This window comes from Piliocolobus tephrosceles, chromosome 14, assembly GCF_002776525.5.
Source record: "Piliocolobus tephrosceles isolate RC106 chromosome 14, ASM277652v3, whole genome shotgun sequence".
Taxonomy (NCBI): domain Eukaryota; kingdom Metazoa; phylum Chordata; class Mammalia; order Primates; family Cercopithecidae; genus Piliocolobus; species Piliocolobus tephrosceles.
Genome location: NC_045447.1, coordinates 8,425,083 through 8,449,171, shown reverse-complemented (window position 1 = coordinate 8,449,171; position 24,089 = coordinate 8,425,083). Strand labels below are relative to the sequence as shown.

The 24,089-nt window shown below is 47.4% G+C and overlaps 1 protein-coding gene across 4 annotated transcripts in view; it reads right to left on the bottom strand.

Moving 5' to 3' along the window:
- Nucleotides 1-283: 283 nt before the first annotated feature.
- FNBP1 (formin binding protein 1) overlaps nt 284-24,089 on the bottom strand; it is a 162,995-nt gene continuing 139,189 nt past the window's right edge. Inside the window, exons 10-15 of one of the 4 annotated variants that reach the window (XM_023216952.2) lie at nt 20,192-20,301; nt 16,353-16,485; nt 13,759-13,880; nt 13,310-13,449; nt 8,874-9,032; nt 284-3,576 (exon numbers count right to left, since the gene is read on the bottom strand). In XM_023216952.2, coding sequence (XP_023072720.1) covers nt 3,569-3,576; nt 8,874-9,032; nt 13,310-13,449; nt 13,759-13,880; nt 16,353-16,485; nt 20,192-20,301 — 672 coding nt within the window. In that variant the 3' untranslated portion in view covers nt 284-3,568. Of the gene's footprint in view, nt 3,577-8,289; nt 9,033-13,309; nt 13,450-13,758; nt 13,881-16,352; nt 16,486-20,191; nt 20,302-24,089 lie in introns of those variants that run through there. The other 3 variants (XM_023216953.2, XM_023216950.1, XM_023216951.1) reach the window with 3 other exon arrangements.

Here is a 24,089-nt window from a genome sequence, read left to right as displayed (position 1 = left end):
TGGGGTCCCCAAAGAGCTAGAGTACCAACCAGTTGAATGTGCATGCAAAAAATACTCTTAGCCATAAGGAGCCTCTCAGAATCCTTGCACTAAATCAGCCCGAATTTCATGTCACCAAGGTCTAAGAGCCACCCCCTCCACTGTGGATGGGGGTGGAATTTAGAGCTGTCTAGGTCTCCAGCTCCTCCCAGGGGCCAGCTCCCCAGCCCAGGGGGTTTTCCAATGACACTAGACTGCTTCTGCAACTAGGGTCATGTCTTCATGCAACGTAATAGTCCCATGACACGGTGCCAGAAGTTATACTTTATTTTAACACTTAGAGGATTAACATATAGTTACAAGGTCAATATAAGCCTTCCAATGGAAGCTCTTTATTTGGTTTAATTCCATCTCCAGAGACAAACAGGCAACTCTAGGACCTTTACAGTGGCGACTGGCCTCACACAGCAAAATGCCTCCAAAGTTTAGAATTAGTGCAACACACACACGAACGTCTTAAAGGTGCTCAACATCAGGTTAAAATAGAATTCTGGACCTTTTAAAAAAGTTTTTGGATGATAATAAGCACAGGAGGCAGAGCCAATAAGAAACATGAAACCAGTATTTCTGGAAAAACACTTAGCATTAACGTCACTTTTTTGGCGTCGTGTAAACTTTCTTCTGTAATGACAGATGTTACCAAAAGGCATCGAGACCTTTGTGCTGTGCTGGTTAGACAAGCTGCAGGCTTATCTCCAAGGTGAGCGGGATAAACCCCCCCGCCACGGAACAGCCCATGACAACCTTCCGTGCCTTTTTATACTTTCCCATCCTGCAAATGAAAAACTGGGTAAAGGACAAGTTCCTCTCTTTCATTTTGTTTCTAAGTACTTTTCAGGGCAGGCTCTTTTAAAATTAGTCATCTTACAACACAACAGTATTCTAGCACGGCGGTGAAGTGACAGGCGGCATATATGGGGCAGGAAGGAGACGCTCACAGGAAAGTCCACGTTCTACTCTATGTGACCTGCTCCAGAAAAATACAGACATGATTTCACAGTAGGATTCCCAGAGTAAATGATACATAGGACAACTGACCTCCTCTAAGAAGCCCGGCTGGGGCAGCAGTGAGCTTTCCATGGAGCCACGCAGACGGGCCAGGAAGCAACACCCAGGTTCAACATTTAAGAGCACTCGCTGTAACATTCTTTTCGGACACGGGTGGTGGAAAAATTTTAAAAGGCGGAGGAGTGACGGGGATATAAGCATAACCTATACTGGGGGTGACGGTCATTCAAAGAGCAAATTACTGCAGCTTATACCTTTTTCACTATGTTGCAAGAAATGAATCTATCCTGACCCATCATATGAAAGATGCGATGCACATGCAGATCCCATTTCAAAGAACCGTTTCACATCCTCGTGGAGTGGAGAGTGGTCCACTTGAGTTGGTGAGGTCAGAAGTTCCTGGAGATCCCTGTCGGCCCCGTTGGCGGCGGAGCCCTTGCAGAGCTGTGCAGACTGCCGCACTCACCATGCACCTGTTGGTTTCCAGGGACAGAGGCGGGGCCCTGACTCTTCTCACCCTGAGTCATCCCAGCTTGTCTTTTGTCTGTCAAGTTGGTCCTCCTGCGTGTAATGGGTGCACCACGCTTAGGTCACGGGTTGCAGGACTGGAAGCCCATGGCTCTGCTGCAGCCCTGAGCCTTCAGTGGGCGGTTTGCAGTCCCCCAGGGGAGAAACAGTCAGAGAGGCTCATGCTCACCCACTTTAAAAACCCGAAGCCACTTCCTCTTCACCTGCCTGGGCCTCCGTGCTTGTGGTTTCTCCTCCCGGAGGGCTGGCTGAGCTGCTCCAGAAGGGTGCTGTGTGGTCAACCCTGGTTGGCTGAGAGGAGCAATTTCCTGGTTTCCACGAGTAAAGATGGTGCCATCCCTTGGGACCTGTCCTTTCTGTCCCTGTCCCTTTGGCTTCTATAGAACTTCCTTGTCTCACATTCGTAAACAGCAAGAGGAACTGAGGATGCTTGAGGGGACCACCTAGTTACAAAGCCAAGCAAATAAAGCTGCCCGACGCCATCCCTAGGCTTCGGTGGCGCTCTCAGTCACAGGAGCTCTCAGCCAATGTTTCCTCTTGACTGTTTCTGCACCAAATGAGAGGAGGAGCTGCTCTGCTCTAAGGTGTGGGGGCGGGGGGGGGGGGCACAGATTAGGGGATCTCAGGTTTTCCTCAAAGACCCACAAGGGGAAAGAAACTTAGCTCTAAAAGCAAACTCAACTAATTCCACATGACCTGAAGAGCACGTGATAAATGGGGTGGTGGTGGCGGGATCCCTCAACGGACCACGAGAGGCACGGGGTCTTTGGTGATTAAAGTGCTAACCTTGGTGAGGTGCAGTAGCTCACGCCTGTAATCTCAGCACTTTGAGGCGGGCGGATCACCTGAGGTCAGGAGTTCAAGGCCAGCCTGACCAACACGGTGAAACCCCGTCTCTACTAAAAATGCAAAAATTAGCCAGGCGTGGTGGTACACGCCTGTAATCACAGCTATTTGGGAGGCTGAGGCAGGAGAATTGCTGGAACCCAGGAGGCGGAGGTTGTAGTGAGCCAAGATCATGCCACTGCACAACAAAGCGAGACTCCGTCTTGGAAAAAAAAAAAAAAAAAAAACGAGAAGTGCTAACCTCTTCAGATGCTAATCCTGGGGCTCCTGGAAAGGAGAGGATGTTTGCTTTCCAATGAGCTGGTGCAGAGGGGTGGCCTTGCTCACAAGCGCATGGTCTACAGTTCTCAGGGACAGGGAAGTGACCGGAGGACAGGCGTGGGCTCCTCACGGCCGGTGGACACAAGTGAGCCAACAAGGCGAGCTGGAATTCGACCTCCAGCGTGGACCTTCCCAGGCCACTGAAAACAGGGCGCCAAACAAAAATGTGTGCGCAGGCGTGTGCACTGGTGGGTGTGCCTGTGGGTGTGTGTGCCCCTGCCCCCCTGCCCACCAGATGCTCTCAGTTCGAGGGGATAGTGAAAGGGTCAATGTTTAGTATGAGGTGCAAGCCTAGAATCCAAAAAGGACCACTGAGGACTTCACAGACTCGGGAAAAGAGGAAGTGTTTTCTACAGCAGACAGTCGGGGACACAGGGATGACATCGAGTGCTCAGTCCGCCTGGTGTGCGCCGGACCTGCCTTGTCTCCTCAGGGGACCCGTGATGACATTTTCACTAAAGGCACTGTGTGAAGCGCGGGAGGGCCGCCAGGACGGGCCCGGGTGGACTGAGGGCCCAGGAAGGAGCAGGCGGGGGTGTGTATCCCACCGTCTCAGTGGCCTGCGCGGGGTGGGCTGGGGGAGTGATGAGGACTGACCCAAGCCGTGGGGGTGGGCGCTGGCGAGACGTGTCCCCCACGAGGTGGCCCGGGCTGGACGGGAGGGCAGGGCCGCAGGGAACATGCTGTAGAGAGAGAGAGACCGCCCCGCAGGGATGGGGCTGCGGAGGGATGGGCCGTCCACAGGGCAGGGCACTGGAGGCCTGTGGGGACAAGCAGACGGAGGCTCCTCCAGGAAGGTTCACCTGAGGCTCGCAGGCACTCCCCTCTAGGAATCTACAACACAAAGAGAAACAGAAAGAGAAACTCTCTGTTAGAGAGGATGGCGCGGGTTCCCGGCGGGCATTTTGCTCTTGGCTACAAACTGCACCGCCCTGGGAGGGGAGGGGAGTGGGAGGAGAGGGAAGGGGTGGGAGGGGGCATCTCAGAGCAATTGGTTACCACAGGGCAGGTCTGAGATGAGGAACTTTCACGGTTTTCTCTCTAGCCTTTAGCTGATCTTTCCTTCAGGGTTAAGAGAAGCCCAAACAGGAGACTGATGAGGCCATCCGCCCCAGCTCATCTTTCTCACAAGTTTAGAGAGAAAGTAAGAAATGGAGGCCAGAGCTGGGCGCAATGGCTCACGCCTGTAATCCCAGCACTTTGGGAGGCTGAGGCAGGCAGATCACGAGGTCAGGAGTTCAAGGCCAGCCTGGCTAACATAGTGAAACCCCGTCTCTACTAAAAATACAAAAATTAGCTGGGTGTGGTGGCGGGCACCTGTAATCCCAGCTACTCAGGAGGCTGAGGCAGGAGAATCGCTTGAACCCGGGAGACGGAGGTTGCAGTGAGCCAAGACTGGGCCACTGTACTCCAGCCTGGACGACACAGCAAGACTCCGTCTCAAAAAAAAACCAACCAACCAAACAAAAAACAGAGGCCGGTGCAGTGGCTCACACCTGCAATCCCAGCACTTTGAGAGGCTGAAGAGGGAGGATCACATGAGCTCAGGAGTTCGAGACCAGCCTGGGCCACAACATAGCCAGACCTCATCTCTACAAAAAAAATTTTTTAAATTAACCGGCATGTTGGCACGTGCCTGTAGTCCCGGCTATTCGGGAAGGTGAGTTGGAAGGATGGCTTGAGCCCAGGGAGGTCGAGGCTGCAGTGAGCCAGGATCGCGCCACTGCACTTCAGCTTGGGTGACAGAGTGAGACCTCAACTCCAAAAAGAAGAGAAAAGAAATGCATCGATTTCCTAGAATGGTACAAGGAACATGAAGGCCCGATTCGCTCAGAAGGAAACTCTTGGCTCTTCAGCAGCACAATGTAAAATCTTTGGTGAAAATGAAAACCTGTCATTCTGTATTCATTCAGCAATACACCGTGAAAAGCTCTTCCTCTCAAGGAGAGAGAAGTGAAACAAAAGAAACACAGACTTCACAGGCCCTGAGTGCACGCAGGATCAGAAACAGGAGGTGCCATCATTTAAAGGAGGAGGGGGGGGGGGTGGGTGGGAGGCAGAATTTTTAAAAAAGCATTGGGCTAGAAAATTCCCTATTACTGGAGATGAAAGAGTTAAATATTCACATTACACAGAATAATTTTCTTGGAAACATGAGAAGTCACTTAAAATACACAATACTGAGAAAAAATATAACATTTATTAGAGAGGCGGATATGAGGGTACAACTAAAAGATGCCACACAGAGTCTTTTCTTTTAGGATAAGAATAGAAAGAGACAATCATGTTGCTGTATTCAAACAAAACTTACTCAGAACCCCAGAGTTTATAATAAACTCAAGTGCGGAGCCGCAGCGGGGACCTACCTCCCCGTGCGAGAGGCTTCGCAGCTTTCCGGCAGTTATAAAAACAGAAAGGTCATTAGGCAGCAGGAGAACCCATAAAACAAACAGATAAAAGTACAACATTAAAACAACTCATTCAAGTACTGCTTTGAGTTTTTAAGTTGCAGTCTATACACATGTATTCTGTGGGGGGAATTATGAAAATATTTAACAGAGAGCAATCGAAAAACCAAAAAACCATAAAAGACAGTCACAATCCAATGGACCCACCGGAAGTTACTCTAGTCTAACTATTTTGGCAATTATTAAATAAGCACATCGTAGACACCACACACACACACACACACAAAAGGTGCACCGGCATTATAACAATAAAACAGCTGCACTGAGTTACGGGCCTAAGAAAACAGTGGCTTTGCCTCCATCAGATGGGTTTAAGGAGGGCAGTGTTTGTGGGCAAGGTGGACCGAGTTATAAACAGAGTAGGGAGGAAAGGCTTCTCCGTACGTATTATTAATCTCTAAGTGGAACTTTCAAATAAAAGGAGAAAATTATATAAGTAGCTGAGATTTTGCTGCTTTTATTTTAACAGAGAACTGCTAGAAGATAATAAAGTATACTTTGGGTGGAAATGGAAATTCCTGGTTCTTTGGAATTTGGTTTTCTAATATTTCATGCCTTGATGAGATGGACCTGAAATTTACAAAATATCTTTAACTGTTTAGTCAATATTACAGAGATTCACCTGGCATAGTACTGAGACATACAACTTAATGATCATACATTTAAAATTATCATCATAAATTGATGTGCCCAAACCCCTCCCACCCCATTCCCCCGAAACCGTTTTCTGAATTAAATTTGAATAACGAAATAACTAAATTTGAATAATTAAATAAGAAAAAAAAAAAAACATAGCTTGACAGAATGCCTTTTTGCAAAGCCGACTTTTACAAGGTGAATGCTGTCTCCCTATTTTCGGGTTTTTCAGTGGTTGCTTTGCTTTGTCCAGGAGTTCACAGACTGGAAATGAGTTTGTCATCGGATAGAAAGGTCAGATTTTAACACCTTAGGTTTCCCATTCACTTGTTTACTGGGGTAAAGCTGGAAACTTCCTGCTGCTCAATTGAACAGATCCCTGTGGTTGAAGGGTCAGCTGATTTTCTCACTGCAATACTTACAAAGAGGCCTGGGGTCAGGATGGGCGGCTTTATTGATATTACGTCAGCAAAAGTATCCAAAAGTAATTTGGGCCTGGCACGGTGGCTCACCCTGTAATCCCAGCACTTTGGGAGGCTGAGGTGGGCGGATCACTTAGGCTCAGGAGTTTGAAACCAGACTGGCCAACATGGTAAAAACCCGTCTCTACTTAAAAAAAAAAAAAAAAAAAAATTAGCCAGGTGTGGTGGCAGGCACCTGTAATCCCAGCTACTCAGGAAGCTGAGACACAAGAATTACTTGAACCCAGGAGGCGGAGGTTGCAGTGAGCCAGGATCGTATTACTGCACTCCAGCCTAGGTGACAGAGAGTGAGACTCTGTCTCAAAAAAATAAAAAATAAAAAAAATTTTTAAAAAAAGGCTGGGCGCAGTGGCTTACGCCTGTAATCCCAACACTTTGGGAGGCTGAGGCGGGTGGATCATGAGGTCAGGAGATTGAGACCATCCTGGCTAACACGGTGAAACCCCGTCTCTACTAAAAATACAAAAAATTAGCTGGGCGTGGTGGCGGGCATCTGTAGTCCCAGCTACTCGGGAGGCTGAGGCAGGAGAATCGCTTGAACCCAGGAGGCGGAGGTTGCAGTGAGCCGGGATTGTGCCACCGCACTCCATCCTAGTGACAGAGCAAAACTCCATCTCACAAAAAAAGAAAAAAAAAAGTATGTTTTCTTAAAAATCAGGCTGTCACCACGTAAAGGTTAACAGGCTGTGAGAATCTTGAAACAGCCACAAGCAACCACAACCCCCACTAGGTTCTAGAGCCCGAATGTGCAGCTACTGCTTGGAAAATCAGTTTTAAATGGACTTGAGCTGATAAAATGAACCCACAAGGTAGAGGGAGGGGCTAATTTCCCACTTGAAAGTAGGAGGGACCCAAGGAAATCACTTTCACAATCAAATGAAAAGAGAATCTGAGCCAGCACCTTCATTCTGACCCGTTTGTAGTGGGTTCTCTATGATCTCGAGTTGGATTCTTGAAATGGGCACAGTGAAATACCTGGCAACCATCTACGCATGCGACCAATTTCACCATCTAACCTCCCACATCAATGCCAATTTAAAAATGCAAATTCTCATGTGGCCTAGATTCCTTTTGATGTGATGAGACATTTTATTTCGTTCTGGCTACAGTTAATTGTATAAAATGAGCCAGAAATTCTAAAATAATTTCCAGTAAATCCAAACTTTGCCAATGATTGAAAGCACAAACAAAAACAAAAACAAAAAACAAAAGCAAACCCCCAAACTCTCTCAACAGCGATGTGCTGAGATCTGAGATCTGTGTCCGTGGGGAGAAGCATTTGCTGCCACACCACGTTTTATTTATAGCCCTACCTGGGCAAGCATGAATGCAGCTCTGCTTGTAAAACCAACAGAAACAGAACCAAGTGTGAGAGAAAATCACAAGGAGCTGACACGTGGACATGCTCTGCTTTTAAATAACTGCATCTAAACAGTACTAGCACATCTGATCAACTGTCAATTTGGGCCGGGCGCAGTGGCTCACGCCCGTAATCCCAGCACTTTGGGAGGCAGAAGCAGGCAGATCACTTGAGGTCAGGAGTTTGAGACCAGCCTGGCCAACACAAGTGAACCTGTCTCTACTAAAAATACAAAAATTAGCCGGGCATGGTGGTGCCTGCCTGTAATCCCAGCTACTCGGGAGGCTGAGGCAGGAGAATCGCTTGAACATGGGGGAGGCGGAGGTTGCAGTGAGCCACGGTACTCCAGCCTGGGCAACAGAGCCAGACCCTGTCTCAAAACAACAACAACAACAACAACAACACAAACACAGCAACAAAAAAAACCTGTCAATTTGATGACATTTGGAAAATCAGCAATGCCATGTAAAAATCAACTGGTGAATTCACCAAACTTTTCCAGATTTCAGCTGGTTGTCTGGGATCATACAGATGTAACAGGATACTCGTGATGCCCTACTAAGGATGCTGACCATGTTTAAGTAAAAATACACAGTTTTGATGCCAATATAAGAATCTTACTTACTCCTTTAGTCAAGGAGGAGGAGATGTTATTTTACTTGTGACTTCCTCCCAAGTGAATGAGTATGCAATTGAACAAACTAGCACAGTTCAGTTTATTAAGTTACAATCTGTAACCTCCTAATGTAGCTCAGTGTATGGTGGATACTAGATATAAACAAGAATAGGGAAGTCTTTGGCACCTGCAAGATGTGTGCCGGCTTTTAAATTCAGAAAGATTGATTAGAAGCTACAATGCAACTTTTTTTTTTTTTAATCTACAGATACCACCAAAAGAAGAAATGCTTATCAGATTTCAAATGACACAGCTGTAAATTGGCAGTTGGCAGCTTTCCACATTAAAATTTCATCAGTAAGTGAAACTTGATCACAGCCCAAACTAGACAAGACAATTCAGGTGCCCGGACCCTGAAGTCCACTGTGAGACTACAGGAACGCGCGCACCGTGGTGCTCGCCAGCCAGTGTCTTGAGGAACTGCCTGTAACAGCCACGGTTGTGGGGAGAAACAACTCCATTTTTTTAAAGTTTTTTTTTTTAATGGTATTAAATATAAGTCTTAGCACCTTTGGCATTTTTGTCCAAACAGACTTCGACATACGAAGTGGGGACATAACCTTCTTCATCTTCATTTCTCCGAATGCGGGTCCAGCCATCGCCTTTGTCTTCCTCGATGACATACAGTGTTTCTCCTTCAACTACGGAGATCGTTCCTTCATTCTGACCTGGAAAAGCAACATCAGGGTATTTTAGATGTCTTGGCAAATGCAGGTAGGAAGCCAACAGTGGCCTTTGCAATGAAACAAGTGTCATCGAAGATGAAGTCCATGCAAAATTCACCCCACGTGGCCCTCCTCTGACGCACTGACCCCTCACCCACTGCCTCAAAACCATCTCCTTCTGCACAGAAATGTCGGGGTTCTTACCTCTGTCTCTCTAGGGACCCTCTCTAAGTCCTCCAGGGGCCTCTTTCTCCTCCCTCCCAGAATGGCAAGTGTTTCCCCACCGGGGAAATCTTTGGTCCTCTTCTCTAGTCTTCTTCTGTCTCCCTTGGATCTCTCTCGGGGGAAAGGTACCCCCATGGCTCCAACTGCTTCTCTTTTGTCTGCTGGTTTTCTTGGAGGGGGGGTCGGGGGGATGGAGTCTCGCTCTTGTTGCCCAGGTCAGAGTGCTGTGGTGCGATCTCAGCTCACTGCAGCCTCCACCTCCCCAGTTCAAGCAATGCTCCTGCCTCAGCCTCCCAAGCAGCTGAGACTATAGGTACGCACCACACCCCGCTAACCTTTGTGTTTTTAGTAGAGACGGGGTTTCACCATGTTGGTCAGGCTGGTCTCAAACTCCTGACCTTAGGTGATCCACCTGCCTCAGTCTCCCAATTTTTTTGTTTTGAGACACAGTCTTGCTCTGTTGCCTAGGCTGGAGTGTGATGGTGCCATCTCTGTTCACTGCAACCTCTGCCTCCCAGGTTCAAGTGATCCTCCTGCCTTGGCCTCCCGAGTAGGTGAGATTACAGGCATGTGCCACCACGCCCAGCTAATTTTGTATTTTAAGTAGAGATAGGGTTTCACCATGTTGGTCAGGCTGGTCTCGAACTCCTGACCTCAGGTGATCTGCCCCCTCGGCCTCCCAAAGTGCTGGGATTACAGGTGTGAGCCGCCGCGCCCGGCCCAGCTGCTCCTCTTTAAACACTGTCCTCACATATTGCTTCCATTCTGGTACTTTCTGTAGCCAAGATTCCACTTTTCCTACTGTCTGCAGCACACCGCCCCCTAGACATGGCCCCAACACCTGAAACAGCACAGATGAGCCTGGATTCACTGTTCTTCCTCCTAACTGTATCCTCCTCCTACTTCTCCACTTCCCCGGACCTCTCCATCCTCTCAGGAATGCAACTCTGGGAGCCATCTTGGCTTTCCTCTCTGTTTTGTTCTGGCTTCTGATCAGCCCCGAATCTATGCAGTTTGTCAATGGCAGCATCTCTGTATCCATTCCTTGAACAAGGCCCCCAAGACCCTCTGCTAGGATCGTTTCAGAGGCTGCCCACCACCCCCCAGTTTTCTGCAAGGCAAAGAGTTTAGGGAGCTGTTAATAGGGCAACGGGAATGGAGGGGGATGGTTGGAATATGAAGTCAAACTGAGAACATTTAAACTGGTACTTCTTTCTTATTTTGTCACAATGAACATATAGTCTGTTAAAGGCTCTGAAAAGTTCTGTAGTAAAAAAATCTGTAAAATGTATTTATCCCAGGGCTTCCCAAACTTACTTGAGCTCTGATTGCTATTTTTTAAAATTTATTCATTATATTAAAATGCAACTTTTTCATAGTTTTATTATTATTATTTTTTTTAGAGAGACAGGGTTTCACTCTATTGCCTAGGCTGGAGTGCAGTGGTATGATCATAGCTCACTGTAGCCCTGAACTCCTGGCCTCAGCCTCCCAAAGTGCTGGGATTACAGGCGTGCTGCCACTGAGCCTGGCCTGATAGCTTCTTTCATGGCCTCCCTATTAACGTTCCGCAGGACATCATTTCAAGGTTCATCAGTTTAGAAACACTAAGCTAGTTTATCTTTTCTTTTCTTTCTTTCTTTCTTTTTTTTTTTTTTTTTTGAGACAGAGTTGCCCTCTATTGCCCACACTGAGTGCAGTGGCGCAATCTCGGCTCACTGCAACAGCCGCCTCCTGGGTTCGAGCAATTCTCATGCATCAGCCTCCCGAGTAGCTGGGATTACAGGTACCTGCCACCATACCTGACTAATTTTTGTATTTTAGTATAGATGAGGTTTCATCATGTTGGCCAGGCTGGTCTTGAACTCCTGACCTCAGGTGATCCGCTCACCTCAGCCTTCCAAAGTTCTAGGATTACAGGCGTGAGCCAACGCGCCCGGCCTAGGCTGGTCTTTCTGACCATCCTCCCTGTTTTCTAGTTGATCCTACACATCTGACAATGACTTTCCTAAGGCACAGCTCTGACTGCATCAACACCCTGCTAGAGGCTGACCTTCAATAGCTCCTCAATGTTTGCCACATAAAATCTAGATGTTTCTCTAACCTCGCCCCCATTGGCACTTCCCAGTTTTTAGTGCCACATTTCACTATTAGGACGTAAGACATCTAAGCTCCAGCCACACAATGCCCATTTTTGGCCACACTCCCCATGCCATGGCAAGTTCTCCAAACTTCCTTAAGGAAGTGACCTCATTCTCCCTTGTCCTCCCCATTCCTCTGTATCCCTCCTTGGCAAACACTGCAAGCTGTCCGCTTTTATTTTTATTTTTATTTATTTATTTTTTTTGAGAGAGAGTCTCGCTCTGTCGCCCAGGCTGGAGTGCAGTGGCGCAATCTCGGCTCACTGCAAACTCCACCTCCTGGGTTCACGCCATTCTCCTGCCTCAGCCTCCCGAGTAGCTGGGACTACAGTGCCCGCCACCACGCCCAGTTAATTTTTTTTGTATTTTTAGTAGAGATGGTTTTCACCATGTTAGCCAGGATGGTCTCAATCTCCTGACCTTGTGATCCGCCCGCCTTGGCCTCCCAAAGTGCTGGGATTACAGGCGTGAGCCACCGCGTCCGGCCTATTTTTATTTTTTGAGAGGGAGTCTCCTCTGTTGCCAGGCTGGAATAAAGTGGCGCGATCTTGGCTCACTGCAACCTCTGACTCCTGGGTTCAAGTGATTCTCCTGCCTCAGCCTCCCGAGTAGCTGGAATTACAGGCATGCACTACCATGCCCAGCTAATTTTTGTATTTTTGGTAGAGATGGGGTTTCACCATGTTGGCCAGGATGGTCTCGATCTCCTGACCTCATGATCCACCTGCCTCAGCCTTCCAAAGTGCTGGGATTACAGGCGTGAGCCTCTGTGCTCAGCCACTGCTCGCTCCTTAAGTGTGTCTGCCTGATCTCCCTCCAGGCAGGTGCCATATCATACGACCTGCATCTCCCCTCTTCACGGGCCTTTACAAGACAGGAGCGCTATAGATACTAAATATTAAATGAATGGATGAAATAATCATCCTCCATATCATCCGCTGCAGTGAAGCAAGAACCAAAAGTCAAAATATACAACCAAATAAAATAATAATCATACCATGAGTAGGATAAAAGCATAGTAGAGAAAGATCTGGAAGGCTGCTGCTGCTTTTTTTTTTTTTTTTTTTTTGAGACAGAGTCTGGCTCTGTCCCCCGGGCTGGAGTACAGTGGTGCTATCTCAGCTCACTGCAAACTCTGCCTCCTCAGTTCAAATGATTCTCGTGCCTCAGCCTCCCAAGCAGCTGGGATTACAGGCGCATGGCACCACGCCTGGCTAGTTTTTGTATTTTTAGTAGAGATGGGATTTTACCATGTTGGCCAGGCTGGTCCTGAACTCCTGGCCTCAAGTGATCTGCCTGCCTCAACCTCCCAAAGCTCTAGGATTACAGGTGTGAGCCACCGCACCCAGCCAGATCTGGAAGGCTTCTAAAGAAGGTTCTGGTCACAGAAAGAGAAGAGTGTGGCTAGGCACAGTGGCTCACACCTGTGATCACAGCACTTTGGGAGGCTAAGGCGGGAATACTGCTTGAATCCAGGAGTTCAACACCAGCCTGGGCAACATAGTAAGACCCTGTCTCTACTGAAAAGTACAAAAAGTACAAAAGTACAAAAATGAGCTGGACATGGTGGTGCTTGCCTGTAGTCCCAGCTACTCGGGAGGCTGAGGTCAGAGGATCACTTGAGCCCAGGAGGTCAAGGCTGCAGTGAGCCATGATTGCACCACCGCACTCTAGCTTGGGCAAGAGAGTGAGACCCTGTATCAAAAAAAGAAAAGAGAGAAAGAGAGAGAGAAGGAAGGAAGGAAGGAAGGAAGGAAGGAAGGAAGGAAGGAAGGAAGGAAGGAGGGAGGGAGGGAAGGAAGCAAGGAAGGAAAGGAGGCAGGCAGGGAGGGAGGGAGGGAAGGGTGAAAGAAGAGTGACTCAGCTATTATGGGTTTTAAAAGGCAGGGGAATCCAGCGGACACGAAATGTCACCTTCAAACGTGTAGAGAGCTTTGCATGTCCCTATGGCAGGGAGGGGCTCCTCATCATCAAACTCGTCGTCAAAATCCGTGGCCAGCACCTTCACCTCACTCTCCTGACTCTGCTCCTCTGTGTAACTGCCATCTGGGCTGCTCAAGAAAGGAAAACACAAAGCAACTAAAGCGACTGACCCCAGGGAGGACTCAGGTTGAGTCCCTGTGACTGGAGAGCGCTTGCGACCCCCGCCCCTCAGCGAGTGCTGCTACTGAGACTAAGGTAAATCATCCGCAGGCTCAGATCCCACACCCCATGTGGCAATGGGGAAAAGTGACAGGTCAATTGTAACAGACATTTTGGCATTGAACAAGTGCCTTATGCTCATTCCAGATTCCGAAATTTAGAAATAAATACAAAGCCAACAGGCTCCCTTGCCAGAGGCAGGCGCTGTGCAGATACTGTACCTCTCGCGGTCCTGGGCGCAGTTGTTGACCGTGGGTGGGTTCTGGCTGTCGTACAGTCCGCTCTGCCGGCGCGCCTGCTCGCTGCGTGCTGGGAGCCGGCCTTCAACCTCAGCCAGCCAGGCCTGGAGACAAAAGCAATGAGAGACTCCAACCTAAGGCCATCTGAGGGCCAGCCCAGACAGAGCGTCCTAAGGTCCCAAACTCAGGGACTGCTCTTGGCCATTTAACCCAATGTGAGAAAGTCCGCACCGGGCAGAATGGCCACATTTTCTGCATTCGACTGTTTAAATGTACTGAAGGGCGGTTGCTTCCATTTCACCCAAAGTTGGAGACATAGAAACAAAGTCATATTTATGTGGTTGCCCACGACGAGGCAGAAAGCACACTGGACTATGCTATCCCCTTGGGCTTTTAAGCAGCAGTGCAGTCGTGGATAAGTCACTTTTAGTTTCCTTCTGACCATGAGGTCACCATGCGATACCTGAGGGCACAGCCATGCTTAAGCAGTGACTCAGTCTGAAAGTCACACTTCCCATTTTTTAGTAGTGTAACTTTTTTTTTTGATAGAAATGAAACTTATACTTAAAAATTAAAGTAGACAAAATGATCTTCAGCAACATTTGAAACAGTATAAAGAAGTCAAAGGAATAAAAATGATCAGAAGGCCGGGCACGGTGGCTCACGCCTGTAATCTCAGCACTTTGGGAGGCTGAGGCAGGTGAATCACTTGAGGTCAGGAGTTCGAGACCAGCCTGGCCAACATGGTGAAACCCTGTCTCTACTACAAATACAAAAATTAGCTGGGTGTGGTGGCGCGTGCCTGTAGTCCCAGCTACTAGGGAAGCTGAGGCACGAGAATCACTGGAACTCAGGAGGTAGAGGGTGCAGTGAGCTGAGATTGCACCACTGCACTCCAGCTTGGGTGACAGAGCGAGACTGTCTCAAAAAAAAAAAAAAAAAAACAATCAGAAAAGGACTATTCTAAGTTCTAAATGCTCAAATGAACATTACTGATGGATTCTGAAAACAATGAAAAAAGCTGGCCGGGCGCGGTGGCTCATGCCTGTAATCCCAGCACTTTGGGAAGCCAAGGTGGGTGGATCATCTGAGGTCAGGAGTTCAAGACCCGCCTGGCCAACATGGCAAAAACCCTGTCTCTACTAAAAATACAAAAATTAGCCGGGCGTGGTGGTGCACACCTGTAGTCCCAGCTACTCAGGAGGCTGAGGCAGGAGAATCACTTGAACCTGGGAAATGTAGGTCACAGTGAGCTGAGATCATGCTACTACATTCCAGCCTGGGCAACAGGGCGAGACTTCATCTCAAAAAACAGAATGAAGGCCAGGCATGGTGGCTCAAGCCTGTAATCCCAGCACTTTGGGAGGCCGAGACGGGCGGATCACGAGGTCAGGAGATTGAGACCATCCTGGCTAACACGGTGAAACCCCGTCTCTACTAAAAAATACAAAAAAAACTAGCCGGGCGAGGTGGCAGGCACCTGTAGTCCCAGCTACTCGGGAGGCTGAGGCAGGAGAATGGTGTGAACCCGGGAGGTGGAGCTTGCAGTGAGCTGAGATCCGGCCACTGCACTCCAGCCTGGGCGACAGAGCAAGACTCTGTTTCAAAAAAACAAAAAACAAAAAAAAGAAACAGAATGAAAAAAGCCATAGTTAACCTTTCATTGCTGGAAACAGTCTATTCTGATTGGTAGAATCGGTTGCTAATGTATTTTTCCACGCTCTGTAGTCTTTAAATGTGGTGTAGAGAGTGGGTTCAGGAGGCTTTTGTTGACAGCTTTTGAGTGCTCCTCTCCCTCCCTCCAACTTTTATTATTTATGTTTCCTGCTTGTTTCTCATTTGTGTTTCCTGCTGGTTCTCATACACACACCCTTTCCATAATGGGCCCGCTGAAAGAACAATTGTATATTTCAGGGGATTTTTTTTCACTGCTTTTTTGATTCACTGGGATAATGGATCGCTCTATACTCCCAATTTTATTACCATGAGATGAAGCAGAATAACCTAAAGTACAAAAAGTACTGGCCGGGCACAGTGGCTCACAGCTGTAATCCCAGCACTTTGGGAGGCTAAGGTGGGAGGATGGCTTAAGGCCAGGAGTTCAAGACCAGTCTGTGCAACAGAGCAAGACCCTGACTCTAAAACAAATAAAAAATTAAAAAATAAAACTTAGCCAGGTATGGTGACATGTGTAATCTCAGCTCCTCAGAGGCTGAGCCAAGGAGGTCAAGGCTGCGGTGAGCTATAATCATGCCACTGTACCCCAGCCTAGTCAACAGAGCAAAATCCTATCTCTAAAATTAAAAAAACGAACAACCCCGCCAACCCCCAACTGTATACAAATACAACGTTAAACACTGTCAGGTTTTACAGACACGATTAAGATAGGCTATGATGAGAAGCAGAATGTTCAATGGTGAAGCTGTATCTTTCCTTTGACCGTAACTCATGAAACAGCCAGCTGTTCCCACTGTGTCCCTCCCAGTGAGAGGACCGTCAGGGCCCCACGCCATTCTACACCGAGGAACACCTATTCTTCGTTTCCAACAAAGCTTTCCACAACAGAAGTTTCATACCTCAAATTTCTGGGTCTCTAGTCGCAGTTTCTCTATATTTTGGCTGACTTCTGCTAATTTGTGATCCAAACTGGCTGGGTCTCCCATCTGAGGATTCTTTAGGTAGACATCTTTCATTTTTGTTATGGCATCTCTGAAAGAAAGAATGAGTAGAAAACTGTAAAGGTTATTCTTTTTTTTTCACTCTTGTCACCCAGGCTGGAGTGCAACGGTGCGCTCTCGACTCACTGCAACCTTCACCTCCAGAGTTGAAGCAATTCTGCTGCCTCAGCCTCCAGAATAGCTGGGATTACAGGCGCATGCCACCACGCCCACCTGATTTTTGTAGTTTTAGTAGAGATGGGGTTTTGCCACGTTGGCCAGGCTGGTCTTGAACTCCTGACCTCAGGTGATCTGCCCGCCTCGGCCTCCTGAAGTGCTGGGATTATAGGCGTGAGCTACTGCGCCCGGCAAAGGTTACTCTTATCAGCCAATATTCTACCACTTGGAACACTATATGAATGGAAACGTGGAAAGATTAGAGTATGGATTATAAGGGACTACTGGGCCAGCTTCCATTCTGGAAATTCTCTATAGGAATTCTGCTACTAAGGGCTATAAATACAGAAGCTGATTTTTAAATTTCAGTTCCCTTCTCTGAATGGTTATCTCCTTATTGTCCCGGTAAATGAGAAGCACAAATTAATCCTGTTCTTCCCTTTGCCACATACACACAAAAAAGAAAAACAAAACCCAATAATTTTTTTAAATTTTTATTTATTTATTTTTGAGACCAGGCTATGAGACTGGCTAATTTTTGTATTTTTGGTAGAGACTGTGTTTTGCCATGTTGCCCAGGTTGGTCTTGAACTCCTGGCCTCAAACAATCCACCTGCCTTGGCCTCCCAAAGTGCTGGCATTACAGGCGTGAGCCACCGAATCTGGCTTCAAAACCCAAGTATTTCCAACATGGCAAAACCCCGTGTCTACTAAAAATACAAAAATTAGCCAGGAGTGGTGGCATGTCCCCTTAATCCCAGCTACTTGGGAGGCTGAGGCAGGAGAATCACTTGAACCCAGGAGGTGGAGGCTGCAGTGAGCCGAGATCACGCCACTGCACTCCAGCCTGGGCAACAGAGCAAGACTCCATCTCAAAAAACAAACAAACAAAAACCCAAGTATTTCTACGTGTGCATTCTTCATGCAAACCAAAGCTACAGCTGGCATCCTGGGTCTCACGGGCTGCAATGTGCTCACCTGACGAAGCAGCACAGTTAATTGCTTTGGAAATGTTAACACACACCCATTTCCACTGTTAAGAAACTGAATCCATAGTTGGTATCCACGACAGGTAAGCAACACAGCCTTACGGCTACACACTGTGGATCCCACATCCTTCCTGAAATCATGTTTGGAAGCAGCCCATGGTAGCCTGGGTAGGCATCCCTAGAGAAGTTGGGGGTAGGTTTGGGTTGAAGATCAAAGAGCTCTACTAATTTTACCCTTGTTTCTGGGCACTTTTGGTAGGCAAATGACTACCAGGGGAGAGCAAATGACTGCCAGGGTGAAGGAGCCAACTTTGATGAGTGTCGGCAAAAGAAAATCCAAAGCAGGCCATACAATAGATATGAGGCCGACAGACAAACCAAAAGATACATTCTGAGTCATGAGAAATAGTTTAACTAAAAATACAGAAACAACAGGAAGAGAGCTTCCACAAGTCCTCACCACCCTCCACCTAAGGGGCTGAGACCCACCTGGACTTCCAGCCGCCTTATCTTGTTTCTTTCCTCTCTTCCTTCCTATCTTCCTTACTTCCTTCCTGCCTTCTTTCCCACAGCATGCATCATTCATTATTATTATGCTTATTGTTCACTCTCTCCTCCTGTTACAATGGAAGCTCTTGGAGGAAGCTCTATGAGCTCAAGTTACGCTGTTAACTTGATGGATCCTGAGCGTCAAGGCCACCCCTGGCACGGAGTAGATGCTCGATGAATATTTGTTAAATAAATATATATTTAAATAAGCGAACATTTAAAAATAATGTTTATAAATAATTTTTAAATAAACATTTAAAAATAATGTTACATGTTTGTTCTTAAAAATGTTTAAACATTTATTTATTTAACAAATAACAAACATTACAAGCCAAGTGTAATGTGGTCCATCCTTATGATGTCCTTTCCAAAACCCCTCTCTCGAGTTTACGGCCCACCCCTCCCGCTGCCTCCCTATTTCTCAGCAAAAGTCCTCAACAGAATTGTCTATATCCATTATCTTCAGGTCCTCTCCTCCCAGTCTTTCCTAATCAATCTCTCCACATGTTTATCAACTTTATTGATCTTTTTAAGGAAACAAGTTTTGGATCTGTTGAATTGTATATTTTATTTTATTTTTTATTATTTTTGAGATACAGTGTCACTCTGTCGCCCAGGCTGGAGTGCAGTGGCACGATCTCGGCTCACTGCACCCTCCACCTCCTGGGTTCAAGCGATTCTCCTGCCTCAGCCTCCTGAGTAGCTGAGACTACAGGCGCCCCATCACGCCCAGCTAATTTTTGCATTTTTAGTAGAGACAGGGTTTTGGCATGTTGGCCAGGCTGGTCTTGAACTCCTGACCTCAGATGATCCACCCACCTCAGTCTCTCAAAGTGCTGGGATTCCAGGTGTGAGCCACCATGCCCAGCTGCTTCTATTTCCTTTGGGCTTAATTTGCTGTTCTTTCTCTAGCTTCTTGAGATAGATCCTAAGTGAGGATCTAAGTGAGCTAAGGCTCACTGATTTTTACCTCTCTGTTTTTCATATGCATTCAGAGCAATAAATCTCTTTATAAGCATGACTTTAATGACATCCCACAAACTATATATAGAATGTATGTTAAAGTTCAATTCTATTTCATATACTTTCTAACATCTACTATGATTTTTTCTTTAGTTTGTGGCTTATTTAAAGGCATATTTCTTTTTTTTTTTTTTTGAAACGGAGTTTTGCTTTTGTTGCCCAGGCTGGAATACAGTGGCACGATCTTGGCTCACCACAACCTCCGCCTCTTGGGTTCAAGCGACTCTCCTGCCTCATCCTCCTAAGTAGCTGGAATTACAGACATGCACCACCATGCCCAGCTAATTTTGTATTTTTAGTAGAGACGGGGTTTCTCCATGTTGCCCAGGCTGGTCTCTCTCTCTCTCTCTTTTTTTTTTCTGAGATAGGGTCTCACTCCGTTGCCCAGGCTGGAGTGGAGTGGCATGATCATGGCTTACTGCAGCCAGGACCTCCTGGGCTCAGGTGTTCCTCCCACTTCAGCCTCCTAAATAGCTGGGACAACAGGTGCACACCATCGTGCCTGGCTAGTTTTTTTTCTTTTAGGGGTTTTGCTATGTTGCCTGGGCTGTTCTTGAACTCCAGGGCTCAAGCGATCTTCCTGCCACAGCCTCCCAAAATGCTGGGATTACAGGCGTGAGCCAGCACGCCCAGCCTGAATTTGAATTTCTTTTCTTTTAATTTTTATTTTATTTTAAATTATTTTTTATTTTTATTCTTTTGAGACAGAGTCTTGCTCTGTTGCCCAGGCTGGAGTGCAATGGCATGATCTTGGCTGAATGCAAACTCTGCCTCCTGGGTTCAAGCGATTCTTCTGCCTCAGCCTCCTGAGTAACTGGAACTACAGACCCACGCCACCACACCCGACTAGTTTTTATATTTTTAGTAGAGATGGGGTTTTGCCATGTTGGCTAGGCTGGTCTTGAACTCCTGACCTCAGGTGATCCACCCACCTCAGCCTCCCAAAGTGCTGGGATTACAGGTTGTGAGCCACTGTGCCCAACCTTGAATTTCTTAATAAGTCATGTTGATGCACTATACCTTTGATCCATCTCCTTTTGAATTTCTTTATTTAACTCATCGACTTTCTGCTGCAGCTTTTTCCTTCTTTGTTCAGGTGGGAGGTTGCTGAAATCCTCCGGTGTTGCACCCTGCAGATACAAATATAAATGAGAAACCAGAAAGCCCCAGACTTTCCTTGAAAGAAGGCTGTAAGCAAAGTCTGCAGCCATGGGGGGTGCAGACGTCTGCATGTGGCTTCATGAAACAGATTAAGCTCTTTCCCACTACACCCAGCCGAGATGCAAAAATCGATGCATGCACACCGCGAAAGTCCCATAAACTACTCCCAGTTCCACGGATACTGGCCAGAACGCCCCAGAAAAAGCAGTGAGCAACGCTACAGGAAAGGAGAGGAAGACATACTTCTGACTCTAGGGAGAATCCATGAAAAACACATTTTGAGATAGTCTTCTTCATTTTCCTACCAAGTGTTACCATCAGTGTCAGTGGCAACACTGAAGTGTTAATGAAATTTATGTTTCTGTAATATAAACCCCACCGACCACTGCACGCCTAGCTGCCGCCTTTTCCCTAGCGTGAGTATTCCTGCCAGTCTCTTCACACAGGCTGAGGCCAAAAGTCTCCATCCCTGTAAAGTGACAGATGGGACATCACATTCCTCAGAGAGTGTGGGTGAAAAAGAACATTAAAAAAAAAAAAAATCTCTCTTCCCCGCACCCCATGCACGCTTCCCTCTGCTGCCTCTGAACTTTTTTTTTTCCTTGAGACAGAGTCTCACTCTGTTGCCCAGGCTGGAGTGCAGTGGTGCGATCTCAGCTCACTGCAACCTCTGCCACCCAGGTTCAAGTGATTCTGCCTCAGCCTCCTGAGTAGCTGGGACTACAGGCACGCGCCACCATGCCTGGCTAATTTTCCAGTCTGTAACTCTTGACTTCAGGTGATCCGCCCATCTTGGCCTCCCAGAGTGCTGGGATTACAGACGAGCTGCCACGCCCAGAATAGTGACTTCCTTTAGGCACCTTTAGGAAGCCTCTCAGAGTTCAGAGAGAATGCCCTCCCTGACGTCAAAATCAATTTTCCACAGTGTACGAAACTCATCTCCGTGGTTTTTAATCTGTCAGAAGAACTGTATTTTGATATCTTGATTCCTTTTTCAAAAGCAACTGCTCTCTTTACTCTGTGCGTGTGCTTTAAGGAGAAAGTATCAACGGTTTCAGGCTTTGACATATGCTTACTCGTTAGAAAGCTATGGCTACACTGTGCTTTTATTTAAGCAAGTCTATGTTCATAAAGAGAGATAAATTTTGTGCTGGGTGCGGTACGCCTGTAATCCCAGCACTTTGAGAGGTGAGGTGGGTGGATCACGAGGTCAGGAGTTTGAGACCAGCCTGGCCAACAAAGTGAAACCCCGTCTCTACTAAAAATGCAAAAAATTAGCTGGGCGTGGTGGTGGGCGCCTATAATCCCAGCTACTTGGGAGGCTGAGGCAGGAGAATCGTTTGAACCCGGGAGGCAGAGGTTGCAGTGAGCCGAGTTCGTGCCACTGCACTCCAGCCCGGGCAACAATGCGAGACTCCATCTCAAAAAAAAAAAAAAAAAAGAAAGAAAGAAAGAGAGAGAAGAGACAGAAATTACTTCAAATAACCAGGGATAAGCCAGGGCATTTAAAAGAGATTTTACTTTAAACCCTCAATTCTTTTGAAACAAGGACAAGACAGGCTTGGGGCAGGGTAGAAAGAGGGGACCCAGTTAATGTAATTCCAGAAGCAAGTTGCATTTGCCAAGCAGCTTACATGGGGGCATGTGACTGGGTTCCTATGCTGATTAAGATAAAATGCCAGGGTGATGTGCTGGGAACTGTGTGATTCAGCAAATAGCTGACCACAAAAGGCCACGCAAAGAACTTGCAGCGAATGTTCTCAAAGACACACCCGTCAGACACACTGACCCTCTAATGTGTGTGTGTGTGTGTGTTTGTGTTAGAGATAAGAGTTGAGTGAAACCAGAATAGAAGTGACTATTCCTGGCCAGGCGCGGTGGCTCAAGCCTGTAATCCCAGCACTTTGGGAGGCCGAGATGGGCGGATCACGAGGTCCAGAGATCGAGACCATCCTGGCTAACTCGGTGAAACCCCGTCTCTACTAAAAAAAATACAAAAAACTAGCCGGGCGAGGTGGCGGGCGCCTGTAGTCCCAGCTACTCGGGAGGCTGAGGCAGGAGAATGGCATAAACCCGGGAGGCAGAGCTTGCAGTGAGCTGAGATCCGGCCACTGCACTCCAGCCTGGGCAACAGAGCGAGACTCCGTCTCAAAAAAAAAAAAAAGAAGTGACTATTCCTAATAGCAAACGAAAGAAGTTTAATTTGACTCTGAATCTAAGATAAAACAAAACTAACCTTTAATACAAAAAAATAAAGACTTGTTTTCCTACAAGGCGCTACAATATTTCCGCTACAAATCTGAAAACTGGATTATTATGGATTATGGATTTCACCATGTTGGTCAGGCTGGTCTCAAACTCCTGACCTCAGGCAATCCGCCCATCTCGGCCTCCCAAAGTCCTGGGATTACAGGTGTGAGCCACCACACCCAGCCTCTTGCTACGGTCTTTTGTTAAAACATCAGAGTACTTGCCACCTCAGAAAACAGAATCTCTCTGACCTCCGCGTGCCCTTCTTTTACCTGCCAAGGCAGGATTCTGATTGTGGCCATAGGATCCTCATTCAAGAGGATCCTGCCCCATACCCTGGAGGAAGGAAGGCTGCACAGGGAGGCCAAGAAGAATCTGTACAGACAGGCCCTGCTGGGTGTCCCCAGCCGATCTATTAGGATGCATCAGACCCTTTCTGACCAATCTCGTTTCAACAAGGTTGTCCACGCTTCAGTCATGTCTATCTGATGAAGTCTCATAAAGGGCCCAAGATGACAGGGTTTTTGGGGAGAATCCTAGAGAGTGGCTGCCCAGGGAGGGCACGGAAGCTCTGTGCCCCCTCCCCCATACCTCGCCCTAAGCATCTCTTCATCTGCATCTTTTGTAATACCCTTTGAAATAAACCAGTAAATGTGGTGGCCGGGCGCGGTGGCTCACGCCTGTAATCCCAGCACTTTGGGAGGCTGAGGCAGGCAGATCACGAGGTCAGGAGTTCGAGACCAGCCTGACCAACATGGAGAAACCCCTGTCTCGGCTAAAGACACAACAAATTAGCTAGGTGTGGTGGCACGCGCCTGTAGTTCCAGCTACTTGGGAGGCTGAGGCAGGAGAATCGCTTGAACCTGGGAGGTGGAGGTTGTGGTCAGCCAAGATCGCGCCACTGCACTTCAGCCTGGGCGATGGGTGAGACTCCGTCTCAAAAAACAAACAAACAAAAAAACCAAAAACAGACCAGTAAATGTAAGTATTTTCCTGAGCTCTGTGAGCTGCCCCTGCAAATTAATTGAACCCAAAGAGGGGGTCATGGGAACCCCAACTTGAAGCTAGTCCATCAGAAGTTCTGGAAGCCTGGACTTGCGACTGGTGGGAAGGAGGGGGCAGTCCTGCAGGACTGAGCCCTCAACCCCCAGGATTGGCCACTATCTCCAGGTAGATAGCATCAGAATGGAACTGAATTAGAGGACACCCAGCCAGTGTCTGCTGCTTGATACATAAGGGAAACACTGATATATTTGGTCATAGAAATCTTCTGTGTTGACTGGCATGGTGGAACAGCAGAGGAAAAACGGTTTGAGTTTTATCAAGCAAGCATGTTTTCCAGAACTGAGAATTTTTTAAAAGCTGGAATATGGCAAAACACAATGTTAAGATACACTGCTTCAGAAATCAGGAAATCTAGGCCAGACGTGGTGGCTCATGTCTGTAATCTCAGCACTTTGGGAGGCCAAGGCGGGTGGATCACCTGAGGTCAGGAGTTCGAGACCAG